This window comes from Ixodes scapularis, unplaced genomic scaffold (assembly GCF_016920785.2).
Source record: "Ixodes scapularis isolate PalLabHiFi unplaced genomic scaffold, ASM1692078v2 PGA_scaffold44__24_contigs__length_19508400, whole genome shotgun sequence".
Classification (NCBI taxonomy): Eukaryota; Metazoa; Arthropoda; class Arachnida; order Ixodida; family Ixodidae; genus Ixodes; species Ixodes scapularis.
The window spans coordinates 4724815-4743560 of NW_024609873.1; the positions used below are offsets into that span (position 1 = coordinate 4724815).

Here is an 18746-nt window from a genome sequence, read left to right on the forward strand (position 1 = left end):
GGATACTTCAACGAAACTTGAAATATTCCTGTCGTGTTCAAAAATAGGTTGAATATGATCCACAATATCCGTAAATGACAATCGCACGCTTGTATTTTGAGCCTGGTGGCTGTATTTTTCGTTATAAACGGCCAACTCTGGCAAGCGCTCGGAGAAGGCCCAGCGGAGACCACGTGACATCCAACGCAACCATGACGTAGGTCGTCTCAGGACGAGCAAAGCTAAGGCGAGGCTGACGACGAGAGGATGGCCTATTAGTTTCAGCCACCGAAGCGGCTGCTTTTGTACGAATTTTGAGTGACGGGATAATCTTCTGTAATCTTGTAGGGGGACAATAGCGACTTCTGCGACACACAAAAGGCATTCTCGGAAAGAGGGGGGTCCCCCCTGCCCCTCTTCTCTCGTCGTGGCCGGAGGCGAGACAACCTCCGTCACTAGCTGTCAAGGTTCCTGGACGGGCATTACAAGCGAGGCGTTAGCGACATCCACCAGATGATCTTTGCTAATCATTTCATTTGTTTCAAAATTCCTTTTCGTGACCTTTTTAAACAAGATATTGGTATGTTCGATGTGATGCTGCTCCTTTGAACACATATAGACCAAAAAATGAGCGCCGAAATTTCGTTGTAGTATCCCCTTAAACAGATGAGGTGGATTAAAATTTTGACGATTTTGAAAGTTCCGGGCAGTGATGCCCATATTACTTTTAATGCAAAAGCATTAACTGTTCCATGGAGTGAACGGACGCCATCAGCTTTGAAGCCACGCCAAACGTTGGCCAAACGGTACCTAAAATCCCCTTTCCCAAGTGAAGCCGAATTCTGATGGATTATGCTCCCATTGGCTGGCACGCATCATCAAGGAACCAAGCTCCCATTGGCTCTCGTGCAACGTAATTTAAAAAAAGGCCTCCATGGCGACGCAGCGCACGCAGCGGTGTGGCCGTCGGTAAGGGGAGGGAGCGGTGGCGGCAGAGCCAGAGCCTGTCCGGGCAGACTCCAGAGTGGCCGCACAGCCGAGCTCAGCGCGGCACAGCCACTTCAGAAAAGCGCGCGTTCGGCCATTCTACGACGACATGTGGCCGTCCACGCCACTACGCCACAGACGAACTAAGGGGGCGGAGTGCCTGGGTGTCCTCGGACTTTTTCTTCTACGATTTGATGTTATTGTTGTAAGCCTTTACCATTAATCTTGTTTTTTGATTTTTGCACTTGTCCTTTGCAATTTGTTTTTGCATATTTTCTTACGGCCCCCCTACTGTAATGCATCCTGGACATCATAGGTATCAAATAAATAAATAAATTGGGTGACAGCTTGGAACACATAGCCTGATGGTGGCCAGACGGACATATGCAAAAGAACCACAAAAAATAACAAAGTGAAAAACCTCAGTAAAAAGTGGGGAGGCGTGGCAGTTCTTGTTTTACTTTTCATCTCAGTTGGATCCCACGGCGAATTCCACTTGCAAAGTGATTGCTCATTGCCCTATGTCAAACTTGCTCGATTAGTCCAACACACGTATGATGGCACAAAGGTGGCAAAACACTGGCTGTCATTTATTTCTCAAACTTCTTGATCTTGAGGAATGCCCATTTAACTTGTTCAGAAGTCGGGGAACCCGTCTGGGTCTTGGCATTGATGCAGTAAAGCAGTGCAGGTGCTTACAGATCTTTTAACCAATAATTCACATACTAGGAAGCATTTGGCACATAGCTCAATGAAAGGGTCAGATTGTCTGCACTAGTGCTTAAATTGGAAGAACACTTTACTTAGGGGCAAGGACCGCCAAAGAAATTTGCGAGCTCGGGGAAGCCCCGAAGGTGCTCTGGGGAATCCCTGGGCTCCGAGGGACCCTCGCTATACATGGTTCCTTCTGAATGTGCGGGTGAGGGAGAGGAGGGCGTTTCGGTTATTAGGGGGCCTCGAGCTGCACGTGGACCCTCGATGAACCTCATGATGCTCGCAAACCGCAGCTTGGCCACCCATGACCAACCCACTGTATCGATTTTAGCAGGCTCCATAGCGGGAGGCAACATTTTTGGATCCAAGTCAGTCAACGGGCTTCCTAGAACGCCTGGCGCTTTTTCGTGCCGCGTCCACTTGGTGTAACTTGTTACGCTATCAGCACGGCCCATATGGAAAGGAGTGACGGAACCGGTGGAACGTTGGGATGCCCATTGCCTGCGGTGGAAGGTGGTTCTAGTGTGGTTTTTATGGCGAACACAAAGTTTGCACAAAAAGAGTGTCGTTCGAAAAAGGTTGTTTTCCGTTGTTCGGGAGGAGCTATGAATGCTATCTGCCCGTACCTGCTCACGTTCGAACAACAAAGAAGGACCGTTTTAAAGCGACAGCTGTTATGGGCTCTATCCACAACTGGAAATGACATCCGTTGTTGATGTTACAGTCATAATTGTTGCCGTTGTCGATGTTGTAGTCGGCCTAGTAGGGCGTCCGTAGATGTTACCAAATCCTTAAAGATCACCCGCCGCCTGTGGGAATCGAACCTGGGTCCACTGTGTGCAAAGAGGAGACGCCACCGCAGAGCTACGCCACAACGTTAACCACCCACTTTAAACTTGGGGTTCTTGTAGTACCCAGTGCCCACAGCACGTGCTCTCTGAAAAAATACTAAGAAAAAGCCGATAACAAAACGCCGTCGTAACACCATCAATGCCAAGACCTCGTGCCGGGAGACACGTTTTCACACGCTCCGGAACAAAAAAGAAATAAAAGCATTCGGAACAAAATGGTCAGATACCTATTTTGTTCCGAATGCTTTTGTTCACACATCCCATGGTGCGTGAACGTGAAGCTGATGCCCAACGACTTCGCCGTGACGTGTCCCAACTATCGTTGTGACTGCGCTGTCGATTAGCGCGGGACTGCTCAATGTTTTTTTAACATCGCTCTTCGTGGATCTTGTCATCCGACGGATTTAAGAGCGTCGATGGGAAGTGCCCACCTGGTGAGGGCTTCACAGTTGCTGATGAGTGTCTTCATGCAGACGGACACGCTGTGGATCATCTGCAGCTCCGTGCGGGGACCCCCAGGCGTTTCCTTCCTCGTCGTCAGTGACTGCAGATGGTGCAGGTAAAAGGGCAGCACCGCCTCCAGGATTGTCTGCGCATCCATTTCAGCACGGTGAAATAGAGGTGCCATCAGAACTTCCTGGGTGAACTTAAAGCAGTGATAAGATAAAACTTGCTGCTGCTCGACGTAACAAAAAGGCATAGAAATTAAGATTGAATGCATCGTATTATGTTTCGGTGTTACTAAATGTCTCCAATCTTCCAGTACCCCTAAGGTCTTCTACAAATCGTCCGCACGTGCAGACTATGATTTGTGAAGTAGATGGCATTTTTTCTGCCATAGTTACTCCTATAATTTCGTCACTTGATGGTCCACGAAATGTGCAGCTACAAGAAGCCGAGGAAAACTAACGAGTCTTTCAAAATGCCGACGGAACCCAACGACAGGTGTGTTAGCTGGCACCTGCCTTAAAACACTGAGCAAGTTCCCACCCACAATTTGGAGGCAATCTAAAAAAATTGGGGGATGGGAGCTTGTCAGGTCTACAAGCAAAAATCCAGAAGATGCACCGACAGGGCGAGCTTTGCCGCTTTGCACCAGGGTGCTTGGAGAAGCTGCCAACGAGGAGGAGCAACTCGGTTAGCTATGCTCCATTTCACCTTACGACCAACCGCAGCAATTGGTACGAGCTATCCCAGCCAATCGAGCGCTGCGAGCACACCCCGTGATTATGCACCCCCTCCGTCGTCACACCGCTCCCAAAGGTCAAGTGACACTTAGATGGAACCAAACCAGCTCCAACGGCTCGTAGCATCTGCTGCGAACAGTCATAAGGTAAAACAAAGGATAGAAGGACTAGGATGTCTGGGGTGGGTGCTCGATATGTCCTTCGGTCAGCTTTCAAACATTTTAAAAGTGGCAGCTGGGCACTATATTTCTGACGCGGGCGTCTGCTCAGTCTTTTATGGCATCACTATTTCGGCACTACGATGTTTGGAATGCGTCTTCGACCGGCGTGTTTTGCGACCTATACCGCCCGTGCATCCAAAAGGGATCCTGAAGTGGCAATGTATTACGTTGCAGGGGTCGACGTGTCATGCTGTCAGATGTCACAATCCTGGTGGTTGGGCTTTGCTCAACTGCACAGATTGAGACATCCAATGGCACATTCTGGTAAAAGGTACGAGCGAATGCGAGTACGTACCACTGTTGTCACAGAGTCTCAACTTTTGGCTGCTCAAGTTTCCACAAACTTCAGACCGGACTGCGACCTGCGGCGTAACTGGCGTTTGCCGTATACGCCTCCACTGGTCTGCCACCGCCAGGATGGTGGCAGGCAACGGCACGAAACTTCTACGCCGTCGTCGAGTGGAAATTGGAGGACCACATTCGAGAGCACGGTAAATTCACTGGTCCTCGCCATTAAATTGCAGATGCCCCCCGGTTTCAGTTCTTCCCTCCGTTCAATCCAGACTCTCTACCCCCTTTTAAGTTATAAAAAGAGCCGATTAAGCGTCAAAGGGCACTTCTCCACCTGAACTCGGCCGGTGCAGCCACTGTGCCCCAAAGCAGTTGGTACTCGTCAAAAACGCGAATGGTATCGAGAGCCTCCAATGCCCACCAGCATCTGGTGTCCCCGATGAGAGTCCGAGGCGTAGGACACGACGGTGACGCAGAGGGAGACGGCGTCCAGAATGGTCAGGGTGTCCGGGTCCATCTGGTAGCAGAAGTCCAGTGCCCGCAAGGGCTTCTCTGCATCCACCAGCTCCAGGATATCCAGGGGATCTACAATGTACTGGGCCAGGGACTGCAGCAGCTGGAACAGGGCCTTGGGCTGCATCTGCGCACAAAAGGGCACTCACTTCATTTCAATTTATTGCTCCTCAAGGCCCGAAGGCATTACAAAAGAGGAGCAGAGAAAAAATATTGGACAACAAAATACAAATTATAAGTTACCGTGTTTATTCAAATATGTCACCTTTTCTTTTTTTTCTTGGAAATGTCAAAAATTAAGGGATGACCTATAATTGCGACCAGAGAATTTCGACCTGCATTTGCGACCAAATTTCGCGACCCTGCCGAACGCATGGAGCTATCGAGTAACCGAGCCAGTGTTGCCGTAGCGCTGCTCGCGTTGCTTCTTGTTTCAAGAAGTTTATGGTGCACAAAAACAACCAAAACTGCAGCAGCCGGCGGCCCGTGGTCTGCCGTGGCTGCTAATCACGCGCATCCTTCGGGCATTGGGTTCCTTGCCTGTCCCCGGCTGGCGCAGCTCGCACATGCCCCTCGCGACGCAAAGGAGGAAGAAGAGGGAGGGGTACGTGACGCGCCCAATGGCCCAACACATGCCACGCTTGGCCACGCACTTTGCCCCCTCCCCTCCTTTTCACCTCCCTCCCCCTCACAGATGTGCAGCAAAACAAAATATGGAGGTTACTTTCGTTTCTTGCAGCTCGCAACGTCGCTCGCATCTTCGTATTTGGCCTTTCGTCGCTTTGCCGATTTCCACCTTCTTTCGTTTCTTGTTGTCGTCATTTTTCAACGGTGTCAGCACTTTAAAGCGCGTTCACACCAGCGATGCGATCAAGTCGCGCGATAACTTTAATCGCAAAAGTGACCATCGCGGAAAAAAAGCGACGCGATTTGAGCAGTCGCTACCTGACCTGACTTTTTGCGATGCGATCTAGTCGCGGAGCGGCTGAGCCAGTCAGCGGAGTTTGAAGCGAGAGTTTTCGAGAAGCAACCCGCCATCGAAGGTGTTGGACTCGCTGATTGCGCACGCCAGTGTGACCATCTAATTTTTTTTCGATGCGATCTAGTTGCATCGCGCGACTGATTTACATCACCGGTGTGACTGTGCCTTTAGACGAAGCTATAGACGACGATATGTCCAGAGCTTCTGATGGCAATGAAGTTTTCGGCATCACGCTGTGATTTAGCTGTAAGCGCTGTAAATAAAAGTTTGTTTGATTCTTTAGTCAAAACTTTCCTCTTTTTTTTAAAAAAAAAAAAAGGCAAATCTATGTTTGATTTTTTTTTTAGGTGATTCTAAGGCATTTATTTATATTTGGTGTCGACTTATATTGGAGTAATTACGGTTGGCAAAATCTACAAGAATATATAATTATTAATGGCAGTTCTAAAAAAACTTCATAATGGAGACAATTGTCCCAGTAATAAGGTTCCTGTTCTGGGACGTACGGGGGATGAAAGACGAATGAAACGTTGTTGTGATCGAACTTGGGATGCCGACCTTGTGCTGATGATCGGGACGAGAGAAAACATAAACAGGGCAGTCATCAATGGGTCGCATGGAATGGAATTACGAAAAGTAATTTTATGAAATAAAGAAAGGCGAGCAACTTTTCGGCAAAAGAACAAGGGTGACAGTGAGAGGGTGATTTTCATGCTGGTGACGCTAGCAGTGCAGTGGCAGTTTGTGAGAATAAAATGAGCAGATCTGTTCTGGGTGGCTTCCAATGCAAGAATGAGAGTGGCTCGCCCATTCGTACGGGGTTCGACTGCCACCGGCAGCACTGGCTGCCTCAAACTGCAAAATCAGGTTTAGTTTCATCTTTCAGAACTTAGGGTTGCACACCTTATAGCTAGGGTTTTGTTTGAGCATGGGCTTCCAAACTGGGTTCCTAGGAACCTAGGGATTCCCCATAGTACCCTCATGCAGGAATGTGCGATTATTCAAATTTTCTAATACAGTATAGACCACTTACAACGTAACCGCTTATAGTGCAGGACCGGGTATAACGCGGTTTTTTTAAACCACCGGTTCACCTCCCATAGAACTCCATGTAATTACATACCGCTTAAAATGCAGGCACGCGAAGGGAAATACCGGTTATAGTGCGGTTTCTGGCACAGCCCGCCGACCGCGCCGACGACTGGAGCAGCGAGCACGCTTCCCTGTGCAACACTAGATAACGGCGCTGACGGCGCGAGACGCAAGTTGGCCGCAAGCGGCACTGGCGGGGCAAGGAGGTTGCTCGAAGAAGCGGGAAGAAGCGAAGAGAGAGGTTTCAGTTGCCATAGCGACAGAGGGACGCACGCACGTGTTGTTCACGTGCGTGCGTCCCTCCGCTGTGTTGCAAACAAAGAAACAAACAACAGCAACGACAGACCAATCACAGGTCGAGGAAAAGTGTTCGCGCACGTTGCATGCCGGTCGCGGGCCGGCTGCTTCTATCCGCAAAGATGGCGTCAGTTGTGATCGTCGTCGTAGACGGCGTTCATCTCATCGTTCTGCGTAAAAGCGCTATCCTTGACTGTGAATTTTCGTTGTGTGTCGCTATGATAACCCAGCACGTACTAGAAGGGAAGATCCAACTACGCGTGCGGCGATGTCGTGGCGGTGCTCTCAAGACGGCAGAAATGCCCGTGTCGTCGTGTTTTACTTCGACTAGAGTGGTGATTTCTAAGCATTTGTGTCCTCGAACATCGCCCGAATTTCTTATTTGGCGCATTTCATGCGTGTGCTCAAGTTCAAGGTATTACTGGCGCGTACCGTATGAAGGATGCGAATTTTCACGCGTTTCAATCTCTGGAGAAAAGTGATTAGGGTTAGCAATCCTGAACACTCGCAACGTTTGTCCGAAACCCGTGACGCCGTTAAAAGGCTGCATTAGGCAAAAGCCGCTCATTTCTTTCAAAATGTGTGACACACTTCAGACAGAACTGTACTAGTCTGGTTAAATAAAGACTTCCATCAAACTAAGCTTTATTTTGCATCTAACATAAAATAAATTCTTTTACAAAGGTAAGTTGTCTCATGGCATGTATTTTGGCCTGAAAATTGATATTTTGGTTATAGCGCGGTACCGCTTGTAGTGCGGATTTTCGCGACTCCTGCGACATACGTTATATGCGGTCTACACTGTAGTAGTTTCGATTAAAACGCTGCTCAGTATCCGATTCAAGATGAACTGCTATATTGATATTTTTCTAAGTGTTGATTGCGGTGGGTTAGCCCCGTTGAGTGTGCTTCTTACAGAGCACTGGTGGGATGCGGAGAAGCAACATCTGCAGAGCTGGCGTCCGCAGGTGTTGCTTCTCCACAGTGCTCCAGTGCTCGATAAGAAGTGCGCTCAACAGGGCTAAACTGCCGCGATCAATGCTTAGAAAAATACCAATATCGCAGTTCATCTCGAACCGAATACTGAACACCATACTATTCTAAACTACTATTAGAAAATTAAACAGTGGCTATTATACAAGAGTATAGGTTAGGCAGAGATGTCCTGACAATTTGCACTCAATATTAATGACCATCTTTTTTTTTTCTTTTCTAAAATTCGAGATTTAATAAAGGATATTTGCATATAGCAAGAGGATTTATAAATCCTCGCAATTAGGTATAGCCGGACACCTCTATTGGTTTATTTGTAAGTCGAGTCTGTTGTTTACTTGCCATCCCAACGTAGGCTTTGGACTTTCTGAGCCATGTTTTATGAATCTAGTTCAATTAAAGTTAACTTAAAAATGGCCAAGTGGAAGGTTAGGGATAACCTTCACTGCTTCAACTGAGTTTTTTTAGGCATGTTGCAGTAGTGAAAGGCTTGGAAAAACTATTTGATATTCAATTCGAAAATACTCAGTCAGAACTACTATTCACTTCGAATCTGCTTCGAACTCAAAATCTACTATTCACACACGCCCTCACAGCTTCTTTGGCTTTCAAATTTCTAGTTTAAGTGTTAATTTAGCAGGCCTAAGCCACCAAGTGATGAACTATGAGTGAAAAGCTAATTAGTGTGTGCATTATTGCTTGCGAGTTCTGTAAGCTTCTGCAGTGCTATAGACAAACTCAACTCTGTTATGTCATGGCGCAGTGGTGGCACGTCGAGCACATTTCCGGTCTGGGGCTGTGGGCAGAAGTCACCATGCGAGACCTGCATCCCTTCGTTGTTTTGAAAGAAACCAGATAAAACCTGCCTTCTTGACAAAATGACGCAACTGAGGCTCTACCAAGAGTCAAGAAAGGTTTGAAGGTCAGTTTTCATGTGCTCGGTTCGTCCAAGAACGTGGATATGTGCCGTGCATTATCGGATCACGATTGCTTGGGCGGGAAGCACTTTGGGTTAAATTCACGAATACTTCTGGTCATCAGATTTATTTGTTTTGTTCCAACATGAATGCGGGAAAACCGTCAAGTTGTACGGACCACCTGCGGACTACGTTCAGCGCGTCTTTAAGTTCAAACGGCCACCTGATCGTTCGAACTGTCGTCTGCTCTTTCAAATGTGTCTGTTGGTCGTTTGCTCTTTCAGACGACACCGGCCCGTAGACCAAACGTTGGCCCGGTAATTGCGATAAAAGTGCAGGTCTCAGAAGACTTTTAAGTTTGAAGCAGGCTCGGTGTAAACAGTAGATACAAAGAGATGTTGATCAGTGTTACTAGTGGCCACCATCGACTTGTTATTTCTGATTCACTCGGTCCAATTCTGCTTGCGATTTTCAGTATCCACGTCGACCAACCCAGCTACGGTTTACGCTTTTGGAGCCCGAGCAACGTCGCGACTGAAAATTGCGAGTGGAATTCATGCGAATCAGGCTTTAGCGTCTAGCTCTTGTGCTCCAACCTGCTGCTACGCAGACTTCCACGCCTGCGACGCTCTGTTGTTATCTTCTGTATCCTTTTTGATTTGGCACAAGTTTGCCACATTAAATGTCAAGTTTCTTTCGTTATTGACCGCTTCATCAATCATCATTCGTGACGCGATGCTCTTTGAAGTACTTGCCTTGTTTGCATCTCCGAAGTTACTGTTAACATCAAGGTCCAACAGCGGTGCAACGCTACCAAACATCTGCAAAAGATGCAAGATACAAGGTCAAGAAGTGCAGAAATGCACATAAAACGAATCAATGCAAACATTTTTTTATAGCTTTGTGAAAAAATGCAAACCTGGAGAATGAAGGGTTTCCTGTGCATGATATAGAACTGCTTGCAGATGAACTCCACTGTCCTGCACAGCAGTCCATTGGTCTGATGGTTGGAGTAGATTTGGAGGATAGTCGGCATAATCAGCAAATAACTGCAAGGAAAGTGGACAATGTTTGATTATGCCTGTTATGTGCACCAGGTTAAACAAAAAAACACAAATGTGATGCGAAAATATCTTGGACACTTAAAGGTTTTGAAATAAAATATTTGTTACATCGGATGGGAAGGCTTTTATTTTTAATGTGAATTTCCACGTGAGCTTTCTTATAACAAAAAATTTTATTGCCAAAGGTGCATTCATGCAGTAAAAAGTGCCCCTCTTAAAGTGAAAAGCATATATTTGAATACCGTAAAATAGCGCGGAAGTACCTACTTCGTTCCAGACGCCCACTATTAACATTTCCCAAACTTTGGATTTCTTCAAATTATTTGCTAAGCGCCCATGATTTGACCAGGGTCTTAATGTAATGTAAATTAATTTTTATGTTAGGCCATAAGGTCACTATTGTATAAATGAAAGACTGCGTCACGCTTGTATATTCACATTCACGGGTGCAGCTGCATTTAACTCCTCATAACTCGCATTTATATATTTCTAACAGTTCACATAGAAGGTTAACGCTTCTGGGGTGTGCATACTCGATCAAGCTGAAACTTCTCATGAACATGAGCCCATATTTTAGTGTTGAGGGAATATTCTAATTTTTGAGTACAGTTGCCAACCGATTTTTCAGACTTTGCAGGGACCGAAGAAATGTCTGAATAATAGAGCAGTCCGAAGAATCAGCAGATTAAAAGCTTGTCTTTCTTACATCTAAGCGGGATTGAAAAAGCCGTTAATAGTGCCTTGTTTCAGGTTACGTTTGTGGGCCTTGTTTCAGGTTACGCCTGTTTGTGTTCGGTCTCTTTCTATCATCTTGAGAATTGCTGCCTTCTTTCCTAGCATTGTGGTCAAGCACTTTCCGCATTTCTTAGCGACACTTCGCAGTGGCAGAAGAACAGACGGGGCCATGACGTCCAAGCCTGCGTAGTTCGAAAACATAATTAATTCATCGAGACAAGATGAGAGGTGCAAGTCCATGACTGCAATGGCGAATGAACGAAGCGAAATGGTAACACTGATGTTGATAATGATGCACAGCTAGAGAAAAAGAAGCTGTATAGCATCACCTAGCAGAAGGACTTGGCAGTACTCAAGCAGCGCTGCCAAACCAAGCCAATCCATGTGCAGCCAACATAGAATCCAAAATGGTGGCTTCTCGGTGGTGTTTCCCGCTGATTGCTCGCAACGATTTTGTCAAAAAAATCGAACTTTCGGACTTTAAGCTGACCGAAACATTGGTTGTGAATATGCAATCTTTTTAGCGGGAAGGTCGCAGTTTCTCCTTTAGGTTCGAAATATCTATTAAGTCCGAATTATTGGCATCCGAAAAATAGGTCAGCGACTGTAGTAGTTTTGAATAATATGCTGTTCAGTATTTCAGTGGTGGTCCAGCCATTTTAGGTTTTGGAGCAATTTTTGGAGCAAGAAAAACCCAATTTTGGAGCAATTCGTATCCCATAAACTCCCCTTTTGGAGCAGGGAAAAGCTTGTTTTGGAGCACCTTGGTATCAGGAAAACTAAACATTTTGGAGCAGCATGAACATAGAGCAGTTCTGTGCCATGTCTTTATTATTATATATATATTACGGCTGCCGAAAGTCCGAAACTATAGCGATTTATTAAACATGTTTGTAAGCTCTATTCTGAGTTCGCACGCAGTGCGACAGTATGACAACCTAGGGGTGACCAATCGTTTACGGCATTTGACATGAAAAGGAACACGCAACAATTCGCAACAAGGAAATCAAGCAACGACCACGCGATCGAAAAGAGTACCACGTTCGGTATTGATGCCGCTGGTCTGCCGGTGAACGAGCGTCCGAGCAAATTTCTACTATGGGGTCTGTAACTTAAAACGCGCATGCAGAAAAAAAAACTACTCACGTTGGCTCCTCTTTAAGAGGACTTAGTAGTGGCGATGCAGAAATGAACAGCCACAACGCCGCATATCAAAACGGTCGCAACAAAACAATAATGCGCAATAATGCCACTGGGCCGGAAACCTGAATTGGATTGTGATGGCTATGGTAACGGCTCTACCCTTTATATCGGGGGGGCAGCTTGCACCTGCTTGCACCACCTAGAGCACTATATTGCTCTATGGTGCTCTAGCACCACCTAGCCTAGAAAATAAAACTCCCCCGGGTTGCCAGCCGAAAACGCCATTCTTCCAAAAAAGGATTCGTTCACGGACCGACTAGCCCTTTTTGGCGCAGTTTGGCGCCGTTTGGCGCAGTTTGGCGCAATTTGTGTCCTTAGGCGCAGCAAGGCGCAGGTAAAGGAGAATTTATCAAAATGGCGCAATTGGCGCAGCTGGACCACCCCTGGTATTTGCTTCGAGTTGAACTGCAATATTCATATTTTTCGAAGAGTTGGTCGCAGCGGGTTAGCCCCGTTGAGTGTGCTTCTCACCGAGCACCGGTGCGCTGCAAGAAAGCAATACCCGAAAAGCCCGTGAACTTCGCGGGTATGCACCGAGAAACTGAGGGGGAGGAGGAGACGAGAGTGCACAAGGACGTCGGAATGCAAAGCTCCGATTCGAATGAATAGTGGGCGAACCTAACGCCAGCAGCCTTTGCCTCCACCGCACTCGTCGAACGCATTCGCATTTGAGAGCCAGACGTCGGACGCCGGCGTTACACGTTCTAATGCGTTCGTTGAGGGCACTGGAGAGAAGGACCGCATTTGTCTGCACTGCACTCGTCGAACGCATTCTAATGCGAAAGCCGGCGTTCTGCGTTATAACGCATTCAAATTTGAAGTAGAAGTATGCATATAGCAAGCAGATTTATAAATTCCTTCGATTAGGACAACTGCGACTTTAGATGCCACAGTTCATATATACAGTGCAGTCCACGTATAACAATAATGACAAAACCAAACAATACAATCGTTATAACCGATTATCGTTGAATCTGGAATAGAAACTGAAAATACAGTTAGTGTGCAAGCGAGCTGGTGATAGTTAATCATGATGTTTAGAGGCCGAGACTGTGGTGAGGAAAAAATAGGAAATTTCGAAGTCAAAGAAAAAAGGCACAAAAGAAGAAAGGTACAGGAGAAAGGCACAGGAGAAGCTGAGCTTTTCTACTCTAGAAACTGATCGTTATATGCAGTTTATCGTTATATCTGGTATTATTATAAGCGGATTGCAGTGTCGTAGTTATATTAAAATAACTGAGCTCTGAAGTGGAAAAGTGGAAGGTTGAGAACATCCTTCATGAGTTCAACTGAACTTCCGTTTAAGCAAGGTGCATAGTAGTGATAGACAGAGAAACTATTCAATATTCAATTCGATTGACCAAAACCACTATTTGCTTCGAACTCAAAATTCACTATATTTGCAAATGATTGCCACATTTACATCAAACAAAATCCATAATGCAGATCCATAGGGAAGCATAAACACGGCATCCATTACTACAAGCATCACTGACGAGCAATGTGCCTCGTGAGAAAGCAGAATTTGCGAAGCCGAACTTGACAAGTAGTAGACAGTAGTAGAAATAGAAGACCCTCTGTATGAAACAGGGCAATCAGGGATGCAGACGAGGTACAACGGCGTAACACTACATATTAGCGCAAACAAGTGATCTCCACTCTTCCCTCTCTTCTCTTAGAAGTAAAAAGCTGCAACAAAAACTGTTTGTGTGGTGGGAAGTCCTCATTCAAGGCACTTACCTAAGCAGTAATCATTGGTGCCCACCAATACTCTGTCTGAGTGAAAAGCTGAGAAAAGTGCCGAAGTTGTGTTTGCAATAGCCGCGCCGCACAGTGCATTACATCCCTACAGCATAGGTTCCCAGACTCGGCTCCTAGGAACTTGGGGGTTCCTCGGAGTACCCTCATGAGTTCCCCGAACCCCCGAATTTCCTTGACCACCCCTGTCCCTAGCAAAGCATTCTTCCAGTTTATTCCCTATTTTAATGAATCTGATCTACTTACTGATAGATAACCATGAGCCAAACATTTCCCAGTGTGCACATTATTCTTCGCAAGGTCTGCAAGCTTCTGCACTGTGACCGTATGACTCGAGAGCGAACAACGTCAAAGCGCCAACGGGAAAGAGTGCGACACAAAAGCGTGTGCCATTGGAGAACATGACACGAGAGTGCGCAACCAGTCGAGTGTGCGTTTGAGAGCACATGGGCGCACTGTGGAAGGTTTCAAGGATGATATTTGCAATTATGCAGCTACCCAAGCCAGTGTACCTCAGAGCTTGCTATTCGATTAAAGATGGCAGCATCCAAGAGGTCGTGTTATGCCGGCTCGACAGAAGTGTTGGGACAGTTCTGTGTGGCTTTTGTTTTCAGAAACGGTGCTTTTAGAAACTCTTGGCACAATGATATCTTGTATAATAATAATAAAAAAACTATTCATGTACATTTATATTTAAAATTGATTTTGGATGTATTTTCTGCCAATTAGGTATGTATGAGCAAGAATTAAAAATGCCTCAAAGGTAACCTGATAGGGCAGAACGTAAGGGCGGGAGTGAGCTGGTGTATATTAAACATTTCAGTGATAAACTTGAGACTGAGGTATTGACAGACGACAAGGAAGAGAAGGAGAATGTCTCAAACACAGCTGTGTTTGAGACATTCTCCTTCTCTTCCTTGTTGTCGTCTGTCATTACCCCAGTCTCGGGTTCTTCACTAAAATGTTTAACCTCATAGGTTATGGCCACCACCAGATTTCGACGCCTATTACAAACAGATACCCCAGTTTGGCTAGTAATAACTCAATCTAACACCTTGTCACAGCACAGGCAAGGGTAGACAGATCCTGGCCAGAATGATCCCGTTCAAAATGATCCCGGACAAAATTACGCAACGACATGAATCTTAGTCTATAGCGGTGGTTCTCAAATGGGGTTCTGCAGAGCCGCTGGGGTCCGTGAAGCCATTTTAGGGGTTTGTCAAGCCCTCACCTCAACTACGCCCTTCCCTCTTTTCTTAAAAAAAAAAGTTATTTCCAAACACTGGCTAGGTGGTGCTAGTTACCACCCATTATAAAGGGTATGTCCTTACCATCTATCCATCCATTCATCCTTTTACTTGACAACTCTCACTTTTCCTGTCTATAAAAGTAAAGGATGGAATTTTTACACTGCAATCAGTTGTCTTATTTTACACCTCCCCCCCCTTTCCCCTTCCCCCGCTGGCATGGGGTCTCCCATAACTTCGGCAAGTCCCCAAGCTGTCTCCGACACATCCATGCTTGAGAACCACTGGTCTACAGGGTTAGATTCGGCCATTTTTCTAACACATCGTACGATTCCATCTTGCATGTAACTGCTGACACAAAAAAATTTTTTTTTTTTTTTTGCAATGTTACAATTTATTTATTGGCCCCATTAGTGCTCTCGTGACTCGAGCTCAACTAGTTGCGCTTTCTTGTTGTGCGCCCTTAAGCTAGCAGGGGTTTCCCAGTTGCCATTGAAGGCAGGTGGGGGTTCCTCGAGATCTAAAAGCTCGAGAACCCCTGCCCCACAGCACCCAGAAACAAGTAAGCAAGGTTTAGACTGTCTCCAGAGGACAGCATGGGATAAACCATGCAGACGAAACGCCCAGGCAGATGAAACGCTCAGAGAGCAGGCCTCACCCATTGGAGGCAAAGATGTTCCTAAACTGGTGTGCCGCGTTGATGTAGGTGGCCATGCAGAGGCGGAGGATGGTGGCATCCTCCGGGTGGAGCACCAGCGCCCCGTTGACCACGTTGAGAAACAGGTGGATGTCCGACGAGTGGGCGAAGAACCCCGCCATCGCCTCGAACATTCGAGCCATCAGCTGCAAGAAGGGTGCACGGCCATCGTCGTAGGGGCAAGCGAGGTGGAGAGAGCTTTGGTGGCCAACTGAGGCACACGTCTCTTGACCCGTCAAAACAAGGACCACCGAATGTTTCTGGAGTACCGCCTTGCATGGCGTCCCCTTGAGCTAATCGAGCTTTCTGATTGACGTATGCTGGCTATGTTGAGGTTGAGAAAAAAGTCGGAAACAAAGCATTTAGGAGAGAGCTCTGAACAGGTGTTGAATTTGAACAGCTCGGTATGAGACGCACGTGGTCGTTTCCGCTAGGGCTTTTTACATCGATGTCCACGCAACCTGGTCCGGATGTAGAAAACCCGAGACTGAGGTAAAAGCAGGGAAACTCGGTGGAAGAAAGAAGACAGGGGAAAAGAATGTCTCAGAGACATTTTTGAGACATTCTTTTCCCTGTCTTTGTTCTTCGACCCAGTTTCCCTGCTTTTACCACAGTTTCGGGTTTTCTACATCATGATCAACATCCACCAGCTCGCCTGCGCAGTCACTGTTTTTTCATTGATAACCTGGTCCGCCAAAAAAAAATGCCGCCCCAATTCAATTGCAAGGGGCCACCGTTTTGCAGCCCTCAAGCTCAGCTCCGAGATGTGGTTCTGAAACATATCTTGGAAATCTTTGGTACGCTGGAAACAATTAGTCGCCCCAGTTGACACCATACTTCGGACAATCCAAGTGACGACAGGAAACCGAACAAAGCGTGCAAGGGGGAGAGTGTTGACAAGAAAAAGTTAAATTTTGACTCGGCTTGTACGATACACTCCTCAACACCCAGCCAACAAAATAAAAGTATGGCATGTCTGTGAACCGAAGTACAGTTTTTCTAAACCATCAGCCAGGAAGGGGTAGTGTTCTTTAAAATAAGCAAGCCATAGGAGGGCTGCACTCTCATAAATTAATTTTTTCAATAAGTAAAAAAAAAACAGTTTCTCAAGAGTACTACTTGGGATTTTAGTGTTCACTGGAACACAAGGCACCTGATACTAGAAATAAAATATTTAAAGTATTGCTATGTTTCTATTTTCAATATTAAAACAAAATAATCTCTAATTAATTTCACGCTATCCAATAAGACAAATAAAACATAGTAAAGTGTCCTAAGAGTGCAAGAAATACAAACGCTTCATGCTCACTTTCACCCAGACCATCTTGTGCAGTGTATCCATTCCTAGAAGTTCCTGTTGGAGGCAGAAAAGAAAGAACCAATAAAAATAGGCTCCATCATTCTCACCAACCCTCCTCATTAACCATGACAGGAGCTTGATTTGTCCTTCTCGAGAAGAAGGGCTCAAACTTTAAAGCGAAGCAGAAATAATGTCCATTATGTCTACGCGCAAGGTGAGGATACAAAATGTTCAGCGTCTTTGGAGCTGCACTCAGCGTTTATTTTTTACGTTTTCGAAGCTCGGGAATGTCTCTCCCGACTTGTCCAGGTTCGATTCCTCTAGCAGGATGCATAGATTTCTCTCTTTGTAACTAATTATTATTATTAATTACGGACATCTACTTTATTAGCTCACATTGCCATAGTAACTGTGTGACTGTTTTTCGTATGCTAGCTACGCTCATCTCGGGATAAGGGGCATTCGTCGAAAGACAATCTATAATAGGGCAACTCACAGCAGGGCAATTCGTCACATGGGGCAATTCGTCACTGGGACAGCTTGTTGAGAAAAATGACTGCATCTCCACGTGGTGAATGATGTTGATTGGGGCCAAGTTCTGGTGGTGGTGACGATACTGATTTTGTTTATAGGTAGTGCTGATGTCAGGAAGAGAATGTGTGGTATGGAACGTGGTTATATACGCATTTTAGCATTTGACCGCAGCGCCCTCTCGTCTATAAACGTTGAGCCAACGCATGCAAAGTTTAACGCGATTATATACACATTTGACCGCAGCGCCCTCTCCTGTATAGATGTTGAGCGGCTACATGCACCGTTTCATCCATGACATCCCCAGCTCAATTACTGCCACATCTCGGAGCTTCCTACTCGTCCCGCAGTCGTGGCCGAGTGGTTAAGGTGATGGACTAGAAATCCATTGGGGCCTCCCCGCACAGGTTCGAATCCTGTCGACTACGCAAACATTTTTTCTTTTTTTAAGAAGACAGATGGGATGGCATTCGATGTGGGCACAGACGCCGGACGGACAAGGCTAGGCCCTAAAGAGCTTCGCCCTTAAAACCAGAAATAATGTTTGAAGCTCTTGTTGCTCCTAGCTTTTTTAGCGTTCAGTCTTTTTCGTTATTCAGCTTCAATGTAGTGTCATCTTTAGCCTTTTGTTTCCTTTTAAGTTGATAAACATTTTAATTGACTTTGAAAGCATAGAATATAAAACTTTCTGGTCTCCTTTGTTAACTACCTCCAAGTTTTCTCAGTGCATGCATGACACAGAGACTGCACACATGCAATACGGAAAGAATGTAGCTCGTCCACAGGCATGACACGGACCAACTGCGCATTCGCTACACGGAAAGAATGTTGCTTGTCTACGTGAGTGATACAGAACAGTGCATCTGTGACACGGAAAGAATGTAGCTTGTCCACATGAGCGACACAGACTGCACATGCCCGACCATTTGCCATCCATTTTTCCATTAGCGACTGAAAGAGGTGCCAAGATTGTGGTGGACAAGACATAATTAGTCAGTGTCTATTAGAAATTAGTAGAAGTCTCAAATCTTGTGTCGAAAAAAAAATAATTAAATCATGAAAGGGGGTCACTGGTTATTGTACTCACTTGGAAGAACTCAATAAACATCAGAAATGCTACAAAAATAATAAGTATCTGTTACTAGTTTGACAAATTATCATAGTGATAAACTGCCCTATGACGTATT

General features: G+C 46.0%; 1 protein-coding gene across 1 annotated transcript in view; it reads right to left on the reverse strand.

Annotated features, from left to right (window-relative positions):
* Positions 1-18746, reverse strand: part of LOC8030520 (protein unc-80 homolog) — a 231893-nt gene that overhangs the window by 22834 nt on the left and 190313 nt on the right. Inside the window, exons 44-49 of the mRNA XM_042293095.1 lie at positions 17038-17082; positions 15690-15874; positions 9944-10073; positions 9780-9845; positions 4652-4870; positions 2963-3120 (exon numbers count right to left, since the gene is read on the reverse strand). Coding sequence (XP_042149029.1) covers positions 2963-3120; positions 4652-4870; positions 9780-9845; positions 9944-10073; positions 15690-15874; positions 17038-17082 — 803 coding nt within the window. The remainder of the gene's footprint in view (positions 1-2962; positions 3121-4651; positions 4871-9779; positions 9846-9943; positions 10074-15689; positions 15875-17037; positions 17083-18746) is intronic.